Source organism: Ptychodera flava, chromosome 10 (assembly GCF_041260155.1).
Source record: "Ptychodera flava strain L36383 chromosome 10, AS_Pfla_20210202, whole genome shotgun sequence".
Classification (NCBI taxonomy): Eukaryota; Metazoa; Hemichordata; class Enteropneusta; family Ptychoderidae; genus Ptychodera; species Ptychodera flava.
The window spans coordinates 31419677-31439831 of NC_091937.1; the positions used below are offsets into that span (position 1 = coordinate 31419677).

At 39.7% G+C, this 20155-nt stretch overlaps 1 protein-coding gene across 1 annotated transcript; it reads right to left on the bottom strand.

Annotated features, from left to right (window-relative positions):
- Positions 1–699: 699 nt before the first annotated feature.
- On the bottom strand, positions 700–16292 carry LOC139142510 (uncharacterized). The gene is made up of 8 exons (XM_070712464.1): positions 15654–16292; positions 14583–14690; positions 14133–14279; positions 12108–12221; positions 11242–11394; positions 9809–10101; positions 7670–8563; positions 700–1340 (listed from the first exon to the last, which is right to left on the bottom strand). Exons 1-7 carry the CDS (start codon positions 16216–16218, stop codon positions 8348–8350), a joined length of 1596 nt encoding a protein of 531 aa, XP_070568565.1. The 5' UTR covers positions 16219–16292; the 3' UTR covers positions 700–1340; positions 7670–8347.
- Between the last annotated feature and the right edge of the window lie 3863 nt (positions 16293–20155).

The window sequence follows — 20155 nt, forward strand, 5'->3', positions numbered from 1 at the left end:
TTCAAAATCAAGGGGGTTACCGACTAAAGTTTCATACTACAGAAACAAATTAGCGATTTTTGCAATTCAAAATGGTCGCCATGCCCGGCCAGTGTTAACTCTATGTGGAAAAATAAAATTTTCGATTTCGAAAAACTAACACGGTGAAAATATTTCTTACTAAAACTTGAAGAGCTTTAAAATGAGCCCCTACGGTAATCAGGAAAGAATGAAAATTTGAGCGTCTCACCTTGGCGCATTCTACCTTATGATACTTTAAGAAGAGTTCGAAAATTCACTTTTATCATCAAAATATACAAATTATGAAAATTTCAAAACTTACAGCTATTGTGCTCTAACATGTATTACGTAGTATTAAAAACAGCGGAATTTATTATTTGTGTTGTCGCAAGTATATCAAGAACGCCTTGTCTATCTTATCTTGACAGGAAGGAGTCGTGAACACACACGGATGAAATAGACACTATCCTGAAATGGGGATACGCTTTCATTGGACCATTTGACAGCATACATCTGAATGCTGAAGGGCTCTGAGGCAATTGCAATATCGGCGATCTCTGTGTCATGGTTTAGCATGACTGTGTTATGCTTCCAGTAGAAGTTATCAAACAAACGAGGATTTGTGACAGGGCCGACGATTTCACGGCCCGGCAGTCGTGAATATCATAGCAACACAATTTCATAGCAGCAGCATCTCTAAATATTATGGTATGGACATATAACATACAATGAGCATGTATAACATCAACAGTACTTTGTCAACATAAAAGATCAAAGCATACAAAGTTAGACTATAGATGTAGTTCACCTATGCACACTTCACTCATCCTAAAAAAAATTAAATCAAATCAGAGTTCTGAATCACAGTGTAGGGTTATTTTCAAACGATGATGTCGTTCCATTGTGATGCAAAATAACATTTTTAATTAATTTGTTGATTTCTACAAACATTGTGAACAGACAATCAAAATTGAAATAGAATCTAGAAGAGTTTATCGATCTTCAGCGGTCGTTTACTTCCAGTCTAGTGGGGTCATGAAAACAAAAGTTTATGCTGGAAAGAGTGTAGAGGGCCACACGTTCGAAAGCGATCATCGTGGTGTTTTACACCATATGGATAAAAGAATTACATTTCCCTTATGACTTAATCTCATAGAACATGTAATAAGTCTCAAGGTAAGTAAAAACTCGGGTCTCAATTATCTTCACAAACACACCACCATACACACATACACACACACACACATACATACATACATACATATACATACATACATACATACACACATACATACATACATACATACATACATACATACATATATATATATATATATATACTATATATATATATATATATATATATATATATATTTGTTACGTGCAGAGAAAACGAACAAAAGGGTGAACTCAGCAGTTAACGTTTAAACAAAATTTATTACGAAAATAAAACTAATTGCTAAGTCAGGGATAGAGTACAAGCTTTAAAAGTGTACAGACTACTTATCTCAGCTGGGACGGCAAAGCTCCAGTCTCAGAGTTGTAACAGTCAGTCGGATGAATGAACAGTCCTTCGGCTTGCAGGCTTGTAGCTGCACAAAGTCCACAGTATAAATCCAGGTTGGCAGTGAAGGTCTTGAAAAGTCTTGAGAATGACTACTGCTGGAGTTTAGTAACACACAAGAGACACGATCCCAAAAGTCTGACTGGAAGCTGTGCACGTCCCTTTTATAAAGGCATATAAGAACAATCTAGAACTTTTATTGACATGCTAATTACTGTTCTAAAATTATCTCCCTTACACAACTAATCAACTTTCCAGAACATTCCAAACATGACTAATTGAATTCAAGGTTGTGAGGTCATCAAGGGCAGTGACCTGAGAATGTTCTAGACTAATTGAACTCAGGTCATGATGAGTGTGGGGGAAATGACCTACATAACACACCCCCTCTTCAAAAAAAAGAAAATTTTTCAAAGAAAAATCTTTCTTTTACAAATGTAATCTTGAAAAGATTTAAGTACTCAAATTTTTTTTTTTTTTTTTTTTTTTTACTCTAAAGTAAACTTCTTGAAAGTGAACAACAATAAACTCTAAATACGAGAGAGACAGTCTGCAATTAAATTGTCTCTGCCTTTGATATGTCTAATGTCAAGATTAAACTCCTGTAACATTAAACTCCATCTAAGCAATCTCTGATTTTTGCCTTTAAATTTCTGCAGAAAAACAAGAGGGTTGTGATCAATATAAACCACTATTGGCTGATTTGAAGAAGTAACATAAACTTCAAAATGCTGTAAAGCTAATATCAAAGATAAACACTCTTTTTCAATTGTAGAGTAGTTTCTCTGGGATTTGTTAAATTTGCGTGAAAAATAGCAAACAGGATGATCTAACCATGACTATCCTCTTGCAATAAAACAGCACCAGCAGCCGTATCACTAGCATCTACAGCTAATTTGAATGGCAAAGTGAAATCTGGTGCAGACAACACTGGGGCACTTTGCAGTATGGCTTTAAGTGTATCAAATGCCTGTTGGCATTGCTCTGACCAAACAAACTTTACTTTCTTTTTAAGTAAGTTAGTCAAAGGCTCAGTAATTGTGGAGAAATTTGGACAGAATTTTCTGTAGTAACCAGCCATACCGAGAAAGCGCATCAGTTGTCGTTTGCAGTTTGGTATGGGAAACTTGAAATGGCACTGATTTTGGCATCAACAGTTTTACCTCACCCTGTCCTACAGTATGTCCGAGGTAAGTCACCCTCGCCCAACCAAACTCAGATTTGGCAAGGTTGACAGTCAACATTGCTTTGCTCAGTCTCTCAAAGAACTTCCGCATGAGCTTGATGTGTTCCTCCCAGGTGTCAGTATACAGGACGACGTCGTCAACGTAAGCTGCACACCCGTCTAGCCCGGATATGACGTCGTTGATCATCCGTTGGAACGTTGCCGGAGAGTTCTTCATTCCGAATGGCATCACCTTGTACTGGAACAATCCGTCTGGTGTAACAAAGGCGGATATTTCACGAGCACGATCCGTCAGAGGGACTTGCCAAAATCCCTTCAGTAGGTCAAATTTTGTCACATACTTGGCTTTTCCCACTCGGTCGATGCAGTCATCAATCCTCGGGATTGGGAAAGTGTCTGTCTTTGTTAAAGTGTTGACCTTCCTAAAGTCCGTGCACATACGATAACTGTGATCTGATTTGGGAACAAGTATGCACGGCGAACTCCAGTTACTTTTACTGGGTTCAATAAGTCATTGTCCAGCAGGTATTTGACTTCTTCCTGGAGATATTTCGCTTTTGTTGGATTCAGTCTGTATGGATGTTGTTTTACAGGCTTACTGTCCCCAACATCAACGTCGTGATAGATGACGTTTGTCCTCGTTGGAACATCTTGAAACAGGTGTTTATATTCGTGGAGCAGTTCTTTCACCTGTTGTTGTTGTTCTGGCTGGAGGTGTGCCAACTTTGTAGACTCCAGCTTCTCCAGGATTTCTGAGTTCTGAAGCTTGACCGAGCCCAGCTTTGAGTTTAGAGTATTTTCACTCAAGTCAGTTTCAGTATCACTATCTTCATAATGGCCAGAACTGACTGACTGACAGGCTGAGTTATAGTAGGATTATCCCTATCCAAATATGGCTTAAGCATATTTATGTGACATAGCTGTTTTTGTTTTCGCCTGTCAGGTGTTATTATGATGTAATTTAAATCACTCAATTTCTTATCAATAGATATGGCCCAAAGTAACGAGCATGGAGTGTGTTGCCAGGAATTGGAAGTAGAACAAGAACCTTTTGACCTGGTTCAAACTTCCGTTTTGAGGTGCTTTTATCATATTTGGTTTTCATTGACTGCTGAGATGACTCAAGATTTTCTCTGGCTAATTCACATGCTTTAGAGAGTTTTGTACGAAATCTGACACATATTGCAAAATATTCAGACAATCATCATCGTCTGATAGGAATTTCTCTTTAACGAGCTTAAGTGGGCCACGGACTGTATGTCCAAATACAAGCTCAAATGGGCTAAAACCAAGAGACTCCTGAATTGACTCTCTAACAGCAAAGAGCAGAAAGAAAATGAATTCCTTCATCCCACTGCTTCTCTGTGTCAAAACAGTAGGTCCTAATCATGTTTTTCAAAGTTTGATGAAATCGCTCAAGAGCACCCTGACTTTCTGGATGATAGGCGGATGACCTATACTGTTTAATGCCTAGCTGATCCATTACTTGTTGAAAAATACCAGACATAAAGTTGGAGCCTTGATCGGACTGGACACATTTAGGGAGGCCGAATAAAGTGAAAAATCTGACTAAAGCTCTCACTATAGTCTTTGTCTTTATATTTCTCAGTGGTATGGCTTCGGGGAACCGAGTTGATGTACACATTATTGTCAGCATGTACTCATTTCCTGATCTTGTTTTTGGTAGGGGCCCAACACAGTCTATTAGATCCTACTAAATGGTTCTTGAAATGCAGGAATTGGCTGTAAAGGGGCCTTTGGAATGGTCTGATTTGGCTTTCCTACCATTTGACATGTGTGACAAGTTTTACAGAAATGTGCTACATCCTGCCTGAGATTAGGCCAATAAAAGTGACTGAGAATTTTGTGATAAGTTTTCCTTACTCCCAATGACCAGCCCAGGGCGTTTCATGGGCCAGGCGCAATATTTCAGCACGATAGGGCTTTGGAACCACAATTTGATGTTTTATAGCCCAATCGTCATCAACCAAAACATCTGGAGGTCTCCATTTACGCATGAGAATACCAGATTTTGTATAATAGGAAACAGAGCTATCTGAAGTTTTACCTTCATCATCTACCCTGTCAAACAAAGACAAAATATCTGGGTCTTTGTGTTGTTCTGCAATGAGATTTGATCTAGAAAATGTCTGACTTTGGTCAGCAGAAGTTTTACTGGAAGTTTCAAATCCACGAGGGATAACGGAATGATCCGTGTCAAACACCTGACTGAGAAAGGTGTCATTTAAGTCAACATCTGTGACATTATTTTTGAGAGTATTTTGATTCTCAGAAGTTTTCTTTGACATGGCTCGAGTAATGGCACATGAGGGAAAAGGCGGGAATGTCTTCCTCTATTGGCTCTGGATTCTGATCTAAACTAGGATTATCAGTCACAAGTGGATTAGTAATGACCTTGTCCCCAGCAAGGTCGTTTCCAAGAAGAAGGTGAATCCCTTCAAAAGGCAAAAAAGGCCTAATACCTAAAGCCACAGGTCCAGAAACAAAGTCCGAAGACAAATAGACATTATGGAGAGGAACAGGAATGTAGTCATTACAATCTACCCCCTTAATAAGAACTTTAGAACCTGAAAATGACTTTTCAGAAAACGGCAGGGTATCTGCCAACAAAAGAGACTGGGAAGCCCCGGTATCTCTTAAAATTTTGACAGGGGTAGCGGAAGAAAAATCACTAGAAAGTGATATAAAACCATCATGAATAAATGGTTCGAAAATACCCATAATGCTATCTTGAGAAGAATTGACCTTGACCTCATTAATTGGGGATAAGAGGGGTTTAACCTCAGAAAATGTGTTGCACACATTATTAGACTCTAATTGAGTTGATGAAGAAATAAAGCCGGTGGGCTTAGATCCACTTTGACCACTTTGACCTTCACGTTTTCTTTTCAATTTGAAACACTCTGACATTAAATGGCCGTCTTTCTTGCAATAATTACAAGAAAGTGTACCGAACTGTTTGTCAGAAGGAGATTGAGACTTGGGATCTGATGATGTGGGAGTGTTACTTGAATTCTGTGAACTGTTGTCATTTGATTTCCTACTCTCCTTTGAAAAATTCTTGGATGAAAAGGAGGAGTTAAATTTACCTGCATTGTTTCTGTATGAAAAGGACTGGGATGGTTTGCTGAGAAATGAAGATTTGTGGGTCAATGAATAATCATCGGCCAAACGTGCAGCAACCTCCAATGTATCTGCCTTTTGTTCATTGATAAACGTCTTGATGTCACTCCGGATGCACCTTTTAAATTCCTCAATCAAAACAAGTTGTCGTAATTTGTCATAATTCTGACTGACCTTTTCAGAAGAACACCAACGATCAAACAGTTGTTCTTTTGTTCGAGCAAATTCAACATAAGTTTGATCCTTCACCTTCTCACAATCCCTAAATTTTGACGGTAAGCTTCAGGCACCAACTCATAGCCCTTGAGAATTAATTCCTTCACAGAATCATAATCTGAAGCCTGCTCTACTGACAACTGAATGTAAATTTCTCTGGCTTTACCCACCAAAGCACTCTGCAAAGCATAGACCAGGACTCCTTAGGCCAATTCAGGCTCTGAGCAATTTTCTCAAAATGAAGGAAATATTTCAACATCCTTTTCTTGGAAAGGGGGAACTAACCTGAAATGCTTAGTGATGTCAAACTTGTCTGAAGGGAAGAATTTTCCTGACTGTCCAAGCTCTAAACGTTTTATTTCTACCTGTAATCGCTGTTCTTCTAATCGCAATTCCTTTTCTCTCTGTCTTTCTTCCATTTCTAATCTTTCCTGCCTATCTTTCTCTCTCTGTCTTTCTTCCATTTGCAACTTTTCACGTGCCAAATCTGCCTGTATTTCTAATTCTAATTTTCTGAGTTCAAAGGAAGACTCAGGCTCATAATCTTTTAAGGCAGACTCCTCAAAATGGCCAGAATTAACTAAATGTTTTGCAATCTTGAACTGTATTTCTCGCTTGCGCATAGATCTTTTGACATCTACTTTAAGGAAATTTGCCAGTGCTATGAGGTTGTCTTTTCTGAGGGAATTAAATGTGTCCTGATCAAGGTCATCCATAAATTCGTCTGGCTTAAATTCCGCCATGATTAAATTTCGCTGAGTTCACAGTATACAGTAGTTTTGAAAAGGCTGTCAAAATGTTGTCAAACGGCTCACAAATATTCGTATCCCGGACAAGCCCCCAATTTTGTTACGTGCAGAGAAAACGAACAAAAGGGTGAACTCAGCAGTTAACGTTTAAACAAAATTTATTACGAAAATAAAACTAATTGCTAAGTCAGGGATAGAGTACAAGCTTTAAAAGTGTACAGACTACTTATCTCAGCTGGGACGGCAAAGCTCCAGTCTCAGAGTTGTAACAGTCAGTCGGATGAATGAACAGTCCTTCGCTTGCAGGCTTGTAGCTGCACAAAGTCCACAGTATAATCCAGCGTTGGCAGTGAAGGTCTTGAAAAGTCTTGAGAATGACTACTGCTGGAGTTTAGTAACACACAAGAGACACGATCCCAAAAGTCTGACTGGAAGCTGTGCACGTCCCTTTTATAAAGGCATATAAGAACAATCTAGAACTTTTATTGACATGCTAATTACTGTTCTAAAATTATCTCCCTTACACAACTAATCAACTTTCCAGAACATTCCAAACATGACTAATTGAATTCAAGGTTGTGAGGTCATCAAGGGCAGTGACCTTGAGAATGTTCTAGACTAATTGAACTCAGGTCATGATGAGTGTGGGGGAAAATGACCTACATAACAATATATATATATATCATATTATATATATATAAATCGGAAGTGAGGATGATCTCAACAAGACACGACAAAAAGGCTTTCACGGAGACTAGCTTTAGCCCTGCTTACAGGGCATCATCAGGTCCAACTGGAGAACTCAAGTACATGTGGCACTGTTAAGGTTTGAAAGTGCAAAGTATGCAAAATCAATTGATTGACTCCACACCTTCCTGATCTACTTTCTGACAAGACGAACGAGAAGATTTCTTAAGAAGCATGAGAAGATGAGAAGAAAAAGACGCCCAAAATGTTACTTTACATCACAAGAAAAGGATACCCAGATAGTAATAAAGGCTTCTCTACAGCCAAAACAAGATCATGTAAACGGTCACGTCATGTGATTCCTATCACAATTGAGAGCCGTATGACTTTGATAAGAGACGTTCTGGAGAATTGGTCACCATTTGTTATCAGCTGATCAAGTCGCCCTCTAGTGGTAGTAGACGATTTCTTTTTAACGATGTTTTGATATTAACCAACACACAAAAAATGAAAGTACAAAAAGAAGATTGATATCAAAGTGCCAATAAACTAGAAAGTCAATGAACAACGGAAGAAAGTAGGACAGCGTCAATAAAGCATTTAAATCTAAAATCCAAGGTACTTTACAAGATTATACCTAAAATTTTTTATACATTTCAAATGTGGTGTTTTAGTGAGAAATAATTCTCATCATCTCTATTTTGAGTTGAAGAGAGGCCATTCTATTCAGGTTTATTGGCCGGGACTATCTTAAAAATTTTGTTTCATTCGAGTGATTTCCTTGTTGCTAGGCAACGCCACTTAGATCCTATCTAAATCGATCATCCATTCGTCTGCTTGGGCTGTTCCCGTGAACGACGTGATTGGTCCAAAGCGTTGGTGCACATACTTCAGCAAGCCCACGGTGTTGTATCCGCCCCTGTCATTGCCGTAGCCGTACACTGCGTGGTACACGCCCTCTAGTGAGCGAATCTCGCCAGCCCAGTACTCGATATTGCTTGTCCCGTATCTTGACATCTGAAAGGTCAAAAGGGATGAAAACATCAAGTTCTCCTCGATGTCAAGAAATATTTAAAAAAACCCCCAAAGGTACTGTTATTTTACCTTTAATTGCACAAGCTACAGAATGGAATGGGGCAGTCAACAAGAACAATAAAACGCTGGTGTTCCCGTAAGGCACCCCGTAATGCAAAAATATCTCATCCCTGGTTTTATGAAGATTTCGTAACTATAATGACAAATTTTGTCAACAGAGGAGGCAAGGGTTGTTCGATATTCAAATCTTTTCGTTTCCGTTTGGCAAAGGTCTTTTGAGCATCCTCTACAACTACAACGAAAAGCGTACAGTAGTGTGCTACCTTTTGAGACACAGACACAGCTTGCCGCAGAGCTTTGGACATATTCGCTATCCTTTCAAATAATTTCGATTACTTTGTCGCACGTGAGAAATCATTTTATATTGTCCTATTCTTTCGCGGACAGTAGAGGGGAGACTAAAACACTTTGAATCATTAATCATCCTATCTCTTTTAGCACATTGCGTGTAGATGACATGTAAATACATGCACGCCAAACAATGATTTCTGGTATACATTATGTCATCCACAAGCAGAGAGCGAGTAAATATCTCACCTTCAGTGAATAGAACAGCATGAATAGTTGCTCACAATAATTACGAAACAAAAATAACCAAAAAAAGTTATGAGATAGTGATTCGGTCCATTTATGACAGAATGCGCCTAGGGGACAGATATTCGGACTCTCAAATTTTGACAATAAGTTTCCGATGTACCGCTTGTGGGGTTGATTTTAAAGCCCTTGGGATGAGAAAATAAAGTCACCGTCTTTAGTGTTTTGAAAATCCAAAATTTTACCCCCATAGAGCTAACACAGGGATGGTGGCCATTTTGAATTTCAAATACAGTACATGTTTGGTTGTTCCAAACTTTGTAGATTACTTCTCAATTTTATTCTTATATTGGTAAGAGGATAGTTTAAGGTTTCAGTTTGAAAGTTTGAGCCTTGATAAGCTTATATATCAATGTCTGTGAAAGTGTACGTGTATCTATGTAACGCTCTCATCAATAGACCTTTTCCTCATTCAACCGGAAGTAGATTTGCATATCACTTGCACTACTAATTCAATTGCTTGTGGTTTAAAAATCAATGCTTCAATTGCACAAGCAAAATCTACCTAAGTATGTTTCGTAAAAGAATGAACAAAGCAAACACTACTAGTTACTACAATTAAACCCGTCTTACCAGAAGAGCCTTCTCAGCGGCGACTGCTGGGTTTGAAAAAGTCACGTTCCAAATGACGGAGGAAACACTTGAGAAGACAAGAATAATATCCTTGCCATCTCCGGTCCCGTCAATTGTGACTTCCATCAGATCGCATCCTCCGCAACTTCCGGTGGCGATGACGATGACGTTGTATCTCTCATTGTTGGCACGGCAACTGTAAATGGCGTCCACCGGCTGGCTGTCGTGTTGCGGTATAGCTACATCGTCAGCAGCGCTCAGGGTCTCTTCAATGGTGCAGGTGGTCACGTTTGCTGCGATAAAAAAGATTAAGTTTGCCAATCATAGGAACGAGCATAAACAGGAGCTAGTAACACTCGTTCAAATTACTCTTCATATGTTTTCACATATACACTGGCAGTAAATGGTACACAGTGAGGTCGCCAAAAGCCCAAGACTGTCGGTCCATTTATGACTACATCGACAAAAGTTAAATATCAGTAAACTGTTATCGTGTTTCTCTTTTTGAGGGAAGCCACGGTCCCTCCACCGTTTATGAGTGTAGAGGTCGACACCCGGGAGCGGCACTCAATCCGGATTTCCTTAGTGGTGTACACTGGAGTTCAAACTAGCCTCAAACTAGGGAGGGTCACTGTTTGTTGCGTTTGAAAATGTGGGGGTGGGGTTCAACTTTCTCTTGCAAACACTTAGGGTCACAATTTTACGCGCAGCATTATTTTGAAAAACACCGACCCTCCCTTCCTGTAATTTCTGTCAAGTCCCTTGCTATCATAACCTAGGCCCCAGCATGCAGAATTCGTAAACTCACATAAAAGGCGCCGTTGAAGCCGTTATGGTGATTTTTCAGTGTAGATGTATTCGCTGATCACTGCGTCTCACGCGACCAGACAAGCAGCACGTAGTGAGGCGCAGATACAGGCAAACCGCCAATTTGAAATGTGCTAGTTTTTGGTCTCCCGGAAGTTGTTAATTGCGCATGTCCGCACATAGTGCATCCTTTTTTGTCGCGTGCTTTTTAGTCTAGTCTGGTAGCTGCCAATATTTCAAAACTTGAAGTATGGTTATTAAATCCTTGGTTAAATTCTAGCCACGTTCGCATCATGAAACTGTGATAATTTTAGCTTTACTTCAAGTAAAACTGAACAGCTAATGACAGCGCCCCATGGTTAAACCAATCAGATTTCGTAATTCGATATATGGCGTTTTTGCTTGTCAATGAGGCGGGGACCAGCCAATGTAGATGAAGAGATATGGTAAGTTGCTAGTTGGTGAGAAAATGCATCTGTTCGGCAAGCGGCCTGTGACGCTTGAATTAGGCTTACCAAGAAAATAGCATTTCATCTGCATAAAGGTACATACATAAACATGAGCATGATGAGTACAGTGCATACACGCGCACTTGTACAGTACTGGCAAAAATTACATGTGCTTACGTAGACACGTGCATGTAGTGAAGTCCGGATGGGGGCACTCGCAGACGCCATGGACACATTCTTGTCCGATACTTTCCTCATAGCGACAACCGTAACTTTCGCAAGTGTCCGTTGTAACGCCAGAACAGAGCGACTGTTGCGGGTTTTCAATATCTGGAGGAAAAAGATAATAACCCTCACTGTAGTTAACCATGCAGTTAAGCACCTCAGATCTTCCAGTCAACTGAAACGTGCAGCACTGTATCCTGTATGTATGCCTTTTACAGCTACTTAGAGAACCAATGAGTATTTGGTCATGGGCTAGTTTGCATGTCCGTCTCCAAAGGGTGGGGGCGGGGATAGGGTTGTCTTGGTCTCAGCATAGGTTTCTTCTTGCTATTGTTTCTTTTTTTTTAATACGTTTGACTATGATATGTATTACCAACAAAAATTTATACACCAACCTTTGGTGTCTTGGTCTCATCTCAGCACTGGTTTTGTTGATTTCTTTTAATGGCAAAATGTGATATTGATCGGAAAGTTACATCTTCATCAACATGTCACTTTATCAAAATCAAATGAGGTCATTCCTAGGAACATACTGACCAAAATAATTAGACAGGCCATTTCAGAGAAGAAGACGTTCACCAGAAATAGAAAGTGTGACCTAAAAATGTATGTGCAAAATTCAGCACCATTTGAGCAAATGCTAATAAGGTCAAGGTGCGCCTTACTTTTGCCAACACACAAGAGCACATACTAGTTAATTTATAGCCTACGAGAGATATACTTCCGTGTCTTTAGGCCCATCGGTCACAGCTCCGCTGCAATAGCAGAAAATTTCTCTTAATATTTTTTATGTGGAATAATAAAAATTGAGTACATACTTGTTTCACAATTGGTGCCGTTGTATCCAACAGGACAAATGCATCGGTATCTGGTAATCAAGTCTTGGCATGTTCCGCCATTTTGACACGGGGAAGACATACACTCGTCAGTATCTGAACGAAAACATAACCAATTTAGATGAAGTGAGTACCTACCTTTATTTTCGGTTTAAGGTCCGGCAATCGACGGTGATGTCAAAATAAGCACAATAATTTCACAGGTACCATTGGACTAATATACAGTGATGGTTGAGGCGATTCTACAACGTGTGGATCGTCGCGTCAGATATTGTGTTACGCGCAAACCGACCGAGAATCGCTGACCGTTCTATGACAGGCGCTTGGTGCGTTTTCCATAGCGCCCCCTGTGATGAGGTTACATCCGGAATGAGAACGGACTACATGGTACAAACAAAATCACTTACAGAAACGTAAATGGAACTTTGGTTACTTCTGTGTGTACTTTTATCCTATATTTATTTGCTTTATCGATATAACATAGTGTTCAACTGATTTCGTGGTACACCGTATACGTTTTTAAATTTGCAGAACGAAATTTTATCCCGATGTAGGCCCACTGATTTATTACATGCCTTGATGTAAGTGCAAATCAGTGCATTGATTTGAATAAGAACATCGGGGAAGTTAGCGGGCCGGTGAAAGATATACTGACCGGCTTCCATGGTTACCCTGTCCAGTGAAGCCCTTCGACGTTTTCGACGTCAATATAATAATATATATATATCTATATATATATATATATATATATATATATATATATATATATATATATATATATATATATATATATATATATATATATATAATATATTATATATTATTGCCTGAATACATGGGTTTATGTGCCCGAGAGCAGGTGACAATTATCTCCTACTGCGAGGGCACATAAACCCATGTATCCAGGCAGTAATATTTTTATCAAATGCCTCTACATAGTTACTACTCTATGACGTTTAGGTACATGCAGAGCATTTTCAAACAATTTTACCATCGACTAGCATCAAACAGATTTTAACGAAAGTCAAAATAGAAGTGCGCGCATGGATATTTTACATCTAGCGTTAAGCGTCTACTTTGACGTCGAAATCGTCGAAGGGCTTCACTGGACATAGTAACCATGGAAGCCGGTCCGTACATCGTTCAGCGGCCCGCTAACTCCCCGGATGTTCCTAATCAAATCAATGCACTGATTTGCACTCACATCGAGACATGTAATAGTGGTAAAATTGTTTGAAACTATCCTGCATGTCACTAAATGTCATATAGCGTTAACTGTGAAGAGGCATGTAATAAAAATATTATTGCCTGAATACATGGATTTATGTGTCCTCGCAGCAGGAGACAATTTGCCCTCCTGGCGTCGGGCAAATTGTCACCTGCTCTCGGGCACGTAAACCCATGTATTCAGGCAATAATATATAGTATGATCTCTGCATGTAACTGAATGTAGGTTCTCCCTTCGCTGTTGTGAACCTTTTCAGTTTCATTTGTTACCATTAATGAAGAAATCTCTCTCCCTCCCCTCTCTCCCCCTCCCTCTTGAAAGAGGAGAGGTGATGCTGGTGGTTTTGGCCGCCGATGTCTCTGCCTGGTGAGTTTGTTAGCTACCGAGTTCAGATGTGTGGTACTAGGTGTTGTGATTTGTAATTCGTTTGAAACCATGCGGAATTAACTCTCTGTTTCGCTGGCGCTGCCATTTGAAAAAATTGCCTGCCAAACCTCTTGAACAATTATACAAAGTTTTGGAATTTGCTTGGATTGATCGAAATGTGTGCCATCGTATACGTGTATATTTGAATCAACTTGGCTCGAGTACGTGTGGAGGAGGATCGGTCAAAATTGCATTTATTACTCAACAAGCTCGCATATTATACCTTCTTCAAGACTGAAGTTAAGATTTAGCCAAAGTGTGAGCTTGTGGTGTTTTGAGTGTGTATCGACAGTTTCGGGTTCAAAATCGGATCAGTACATATTAATTCTTGCAAACAAATAGATTCAACAAACCTTCTCCGTTACAGAAGCAAACGCTGTTGTAGGAATAGACGCTAGAACTTCGGCAATGAGGACAGCAGACTCGTTGTCCGTTGATTGAGGTATAACCGCTACAAGGAGCACACTTGTCCCCTGTCCAGCATGTGGCCATACCAGGTGCTGAAAGAAAACGGGTTAACCATAGCCAAGAGTGGGTAGGTCGTTGAGGTAACTTCTTGGGGGTTAAAACTTCACAAACACCATTTTACTCAAAATGAAGAATTGCGGACAAATAAGTGAACGTTACCGTGAAATTAAACTTGCACGGAAAGATTGTCGCAAAAACGAATTTTGACAAGAACATACAGGGTATACATATCTGCGAGCGAACTACGACAATGTGTCACATGACTTGACATAATTGACAGACGCACTGGATATGGAGAGAACACTAGTTGCGGCCAGGACCTTATCGTGACTTACGCGTTCGGCAATCGTTCCCCGAACGTCCATTGCGACAGAGACAACGATAGCCGTCCCCTACTTCCACACAGGTACCACCGTAGCGACAAGGTGAAGACAGACATCCATCTGTGAAATTTTGGGGGAAAGGCACAAAAATCAACTATATTGCGCGTCGCTTTTGTTCTAACATTTGTAATCGCTTGTCAGATGAACCCAGTACACAGCGGACATATAATTTCATTGGGAATCTCTCAAGTTGATTTGAATTGTCGACATTACAACTTTCTGTCAAAAACACGATTTGAACTAATTTGAGATAATTGCAGTTTCATATTTTTCAAATTTCTCAAAAGTGTTAGGTGCCGCATAGCTGAATGTTGCAATATTACAAAATACTCATATAAACAAGTGTGTAACTGAAAAAGAAAAGTAGATGAGATTACATTTGAAGATTGAATCGACATTACTTCATCATCCAATTATCCAAAATTAGTTCCAATCGTGTTCAAATATCATTATTAAAAAGACGTCTCTGTAGCTTGGTCATATATTACCGCTCATATTTCGTTCCTAAGTGAAACTCCAGATTCAATGTGGAGTGTTTCACTTGATTACCCGTCGAGAGGCATTGTTCTACATCTATCTCTCTCCCCCTCCCCACTGTTTGTCAGTCTGTCTGCCCCTCTGTTCGTGAATTTCCGCGATTTTTAGTAGATACCTTGCTATGGTATGGGTGTGTGCGTCTAACAGGGCGATTTGGCAATGTGTAAAGTATGCCAGTAAAAACACTTCGAGTGGCAACTCTATTGTCTGAAGTCCAAAACGTTACCTTGGTTTCACAAGGCTGCCTATCCACCCTAACATATTAAGTGTTTACACAAATATCGCCTGTGTAATAAAAGTTGGAACTCGCTGACCTCTCTAGCTTGTTATACCTTTAACTCTCGCTAACTGGTAGACTTGTGCCAGTTGCGAACCAAATAAAATGGACGGGTGCATAAAATGCCTAGTACAAGGATATATAAAATCAATAAGGTGAATTCAAAGAATGGCGAAAAAGTTGCAGACGATAATTTGTGGTATGCCTACCTCTGCTGTACACGACAGTATCGTCGACCGCGGAACCGTTTCGCACGTGAGAGCTGATGTCTTCCAGTTCCTTTCGTATATCACTGTTTTCACGTTGCAGCTCCGATACCTGGTCTTGTAAGTCGACTGTCGTCGCTGTCAAGCCCTCGTTTTCGGTCTGCAGCTCCGATACCTGGTCTTGTAAGTCGACTGTCGTCGCTGTCAGGCCCTCGTTTTCGGTCTGCAGCTCCGATATATGGTCTTGTAAGTCGACTGTCGTTGCTGTCAGGCCCTCGTTTTCGGTCTGCAGCTGAGATACCTGGTCTTGTAAGTTGACTGTCGTTGCTTTCAAGCCTTCATTTTCGGTCTGTAGGCGCGACATGTCCCTGACGGTGTTTTGGACAGTTGGGCAGGTATCTCCGTCCGGCTTCGGTAAAACGAAAGTGTAGGAACACCGTCGCTCATCATCGGCGCACCTTGGGCGACTGTCGAAGCACTGAGCGGTTCTGTCGACGGTCGGCTGTTGAACGGTAAAATGTAACAGCGACAGACAAAACAAGATACCAAACTTCACGGATTCGTTCATGATTCCAGCAAAGTAACAACTTAGTATGGTATACAGCACGATACAAGCATTTTCGTCAGTCAAAAACACTTCCGCCTCCTACTCGTAAAAACTTATTAGGGACCGTCTCTGATTGTCGCGCCCCTTCAAACGACAGACTTTTTTTATTACGTTTACGACAAAAGTGGTATTGACCTCAATGCATTAAGTGAACTTCACTTTCGTATTTGTTTTGTGACAGCACTTTCCATTTTGACATGGGTATATTAAACATAAATCGCACACTCTTACAAATTGAGTGATTGTTTATTGACAGACCAAGAAGCTAAAAAGCGTCGCTATATGGTCAAATCGATCACTTGAAAATGCCATGTAGATAAGAACATATTAATGGAAACCATTAACAGCAAATTATCATACTCCTACTCAGTTGACTTTGTACGTTGACATTTTACGACAATCTGCGACGGTCCCTTGTGTGAGTGGAATCCCAATATTTCTTTCGTAAAGCGCCCTTTACGGCGAAATACTTGTAGCATCTCTATTTTCGATTTTGCTTGTGACGTGGTCAGACGATTTCGCTTCGTATTAGTAATTTCCTAGTCAGCTGACAAAGCCTCTAGATAGAGCTTCTTGATGGGTCAAGTGGTAAATTTTCATGTAAAAAGACAAATGGAGAGGTTTTGGTCATGTAATGTCAAATAAAACTGTACATAAACAGGTCAAATGTTTACCATAATCTTTATTCTCATCTGTGTAATTGCAATAAAAGCGGAAGTGACGTAGCAGATGTAAGGTTATGATATATGTTAAGGTAGAACGCGCCCTGGAGACAGACAATCGGACTCTCTCATTTCTACAATGCTTTAACGATCTACTTGTGGGGACTCATTTTGAAACTCCTGGAAAAAGAAAAACTTTCACCCAATTAGTTTTTCGAAAACCCAAATTTAATTTTTCCTCATAGAGTTAACACAGGAATTGCTAGCAAAATGTTGCGTACTTTGTTTCACTAGTTCTAAACTTTGAATGGTGATCCCTGATTTTTATTGTTGATTTGGTAGGGAAATGGTTTAAAGTTCTATTCAGGAAAGTTTCAGCAAAAGTTTACAATAAGTCTTTCACTTTCGAGGCACATACTACCTTAATGAGTCATGCTGCCATTGGTAGATATTGTTTTTCGTAAAATATTGATATTCTGTGCATGCTTCAAAAACTGCTTCTCAACTTCACGCATGCTCATTGTGCTTGCAAGCAACAAATATAATCAATTAAGATGCATGTAACTGAATTATAGGTTCAAGCTATACATTTTTAGGCATACGATGTCATGCTCGAAGATAGATCAAACTCAGCGGGGTTATTAATTTAGTCTGAATGCTTTCAATATTTTGTTAACCTGGTATCATCAATGTACATAGCATGTTTTGTCAACTTTGATCAAGTAAATTCCGGTGTATAGCCCTAATTAGGAAAGTCCATCAAATATGCAAATTGGGAATTGGCTGAAATAAAATGCTTAATGACTTTTTATCTAAGTATCTTCAATGTACGTAGCAAGTTCCGTCAACTTTTTGGTCAAGCCAATCAAAATATAGAAGAGTGGTTCAATAACGGGTTATGTTGTTACATTTTTTTTTGACTGCGACCCCTCCATACTGTAGAGTTCAGAGGCACTCACGCTCGTACACTCACTATCACACATCGCAAACAAACTTTATCGAAGCAATGAATACATCAGTTAAACCGGGTGAAAGACCGGTCAAATCCCCACTCTCAAAGGGAGGGGTTCAATAACCGGGTTGAGTTGTTACACTTTTCTGACTGCGGCGCCTCAACCTATATACAAAGACATACCTGGCAATAGAAAATGCCAGTTCACTATGCTCTAGCGCCTAGATAGGGAACCTATAACAATATTTTTCCCATACAAAAATTTTTTATCTGTGTATCTATATATACTTGATTATTAACGTGGATGTACTTGACTAGACTAGGGTTGATAGAAGAGGATATGTGATAAGCAAATATGAAGTTGGAATTGCACTCAAAGCTACCAGTTCACCCTACACAGGTGCCTATGGGGAAAATTAAAGACATTTTTCAGATACAAACCTAGATATTTCTGTGCTTTTATATATGCCTGAATATATATTAATGCACTTGACAGGAGTGGTTCTATGTGCATTGTTTACAATAAATATGGTATATGCTTTCATCAATGGCTTCAAATTTACTATATATTGGACTCCAACCTACCTTTCGGGTAAATTATAAGAGTAGTATAATTTTGGTGAGAGCAAGCGTATCTAAATATGGAAAACGAGGTCATATTACAAATAATCCGCAAATGACAGGCGCACAAATAAAGGCGAGTGATTATGAAAAACGAGGTCATATCGCAAAAAATTCAGCAAATGACAGGGGCACAAATGAAGGCGTGTGATTAGAAAAACAAGGTCATATTACAAAGAATCAGCGAGTGACAGGGGCACAAATAAAGTGGTGTGATCATGAAAAACGAGGTCACATTGCAAAGAATCAGCAAATGACAGGGGTATGGATGAAAACGTATGATCACAACCTTACATGGGAATCCACTCAGTTGAGTAAAAAATAGTTGCAAAGACATTGGAGAATTCGAAGCAAAGTAGATTTACAGATGCCAACAAATGTTTTTCCTGATGAATTGCATCACTATTACTAAAATATTCGACCTACCATTCGACTAGGTCACTATGTACAGTCAATGTAGTTAGGTATCATTGATATCACAGGGTATCGCGACAAATATACGTCTAGAAGTTATGATCAATTAATGTCATGTATTAGATAGTTTTGTTATACAATCCGCCTAGTACTTTACCCTCGCTTTTCTGTATATATTTCGAAAAAAAACAGTCAATATCTGATAATTACCCTTCCAAATCCCCTCCATTAAATTGATCTACTGAGCAACAACGTGGAGGCTTATCGCCTACATCAAATAACTCTCTAGCAGCTCATAAAAGGTAAACTTGCGATATCATTACAGATACGTCTACACGGGAAATGTCATAAGGGGTAAACGCTAGAGATCTGAAGCAACAAAGCATTGCACATCACATTCGTCGAGTTCGTCGAATAGAGCTAACACATCATGGATGTTATTCCGTCCCATATTTGGCCTTGACGACGAATGTAAACTGCCCAAAATTCATGAGTCAAATAGCAATGTCTTAGCTGTGATACGCAAGTAGTGCTGTGGAGTGTCAAATGCGCTCGAGGTCAGGGGTCATCTGTTGACCCTGAGACTCTCTAACGACCCCACACTGACTACGCACTTGTGTGGCCTTGCTGGGCACTAGCCGACCTCGCTAATTCAGCGAGCTGGCTTCGCCAAGGAGGGACTGTCAGTACTTGCATTTTTAGGGTTTTTTTGTGGGAATTTTTGATTGTTGCCGATTCTTTGCCCCCAACTTTTTTCACTTTGAAAACCATCGATTCATGCCTTCAAGATCCAATAAACTCAGTTATATGGACAAGAAGACCTGATATAGTGTACTAGTGGAGATATCCACAGTGGGCCACATGGGTAACATTGCCCATTACGTAATCACCTATATTCAGTTCACCATGAGCACAACTCCAATGACACTATGAAAGGATATTAAAAGGGACTGGTCAGTTTTCTCAGCCTTGGGATCAATCAATGGGGAGGTGATCACCTTTTTTTTACTTTGGTGATGGTGGTCACTGGAAAATGAACTTATTTAACTAGATTATCATGAAAATTGACAGAGTTAAACTTAGTTCACCTTTAGGTTGAGTAACTTCAATTCATGACAATACAACTTTTTCGTTACTTTTGCGTTCTGTAATATAAAACACAGTGTCATGCACTATCTGAAACTTTTCACTCCCATTTTCCTCCATTCCTCCATTTTCGCCATAACGCTAAGACGGTTGCATTGTAATG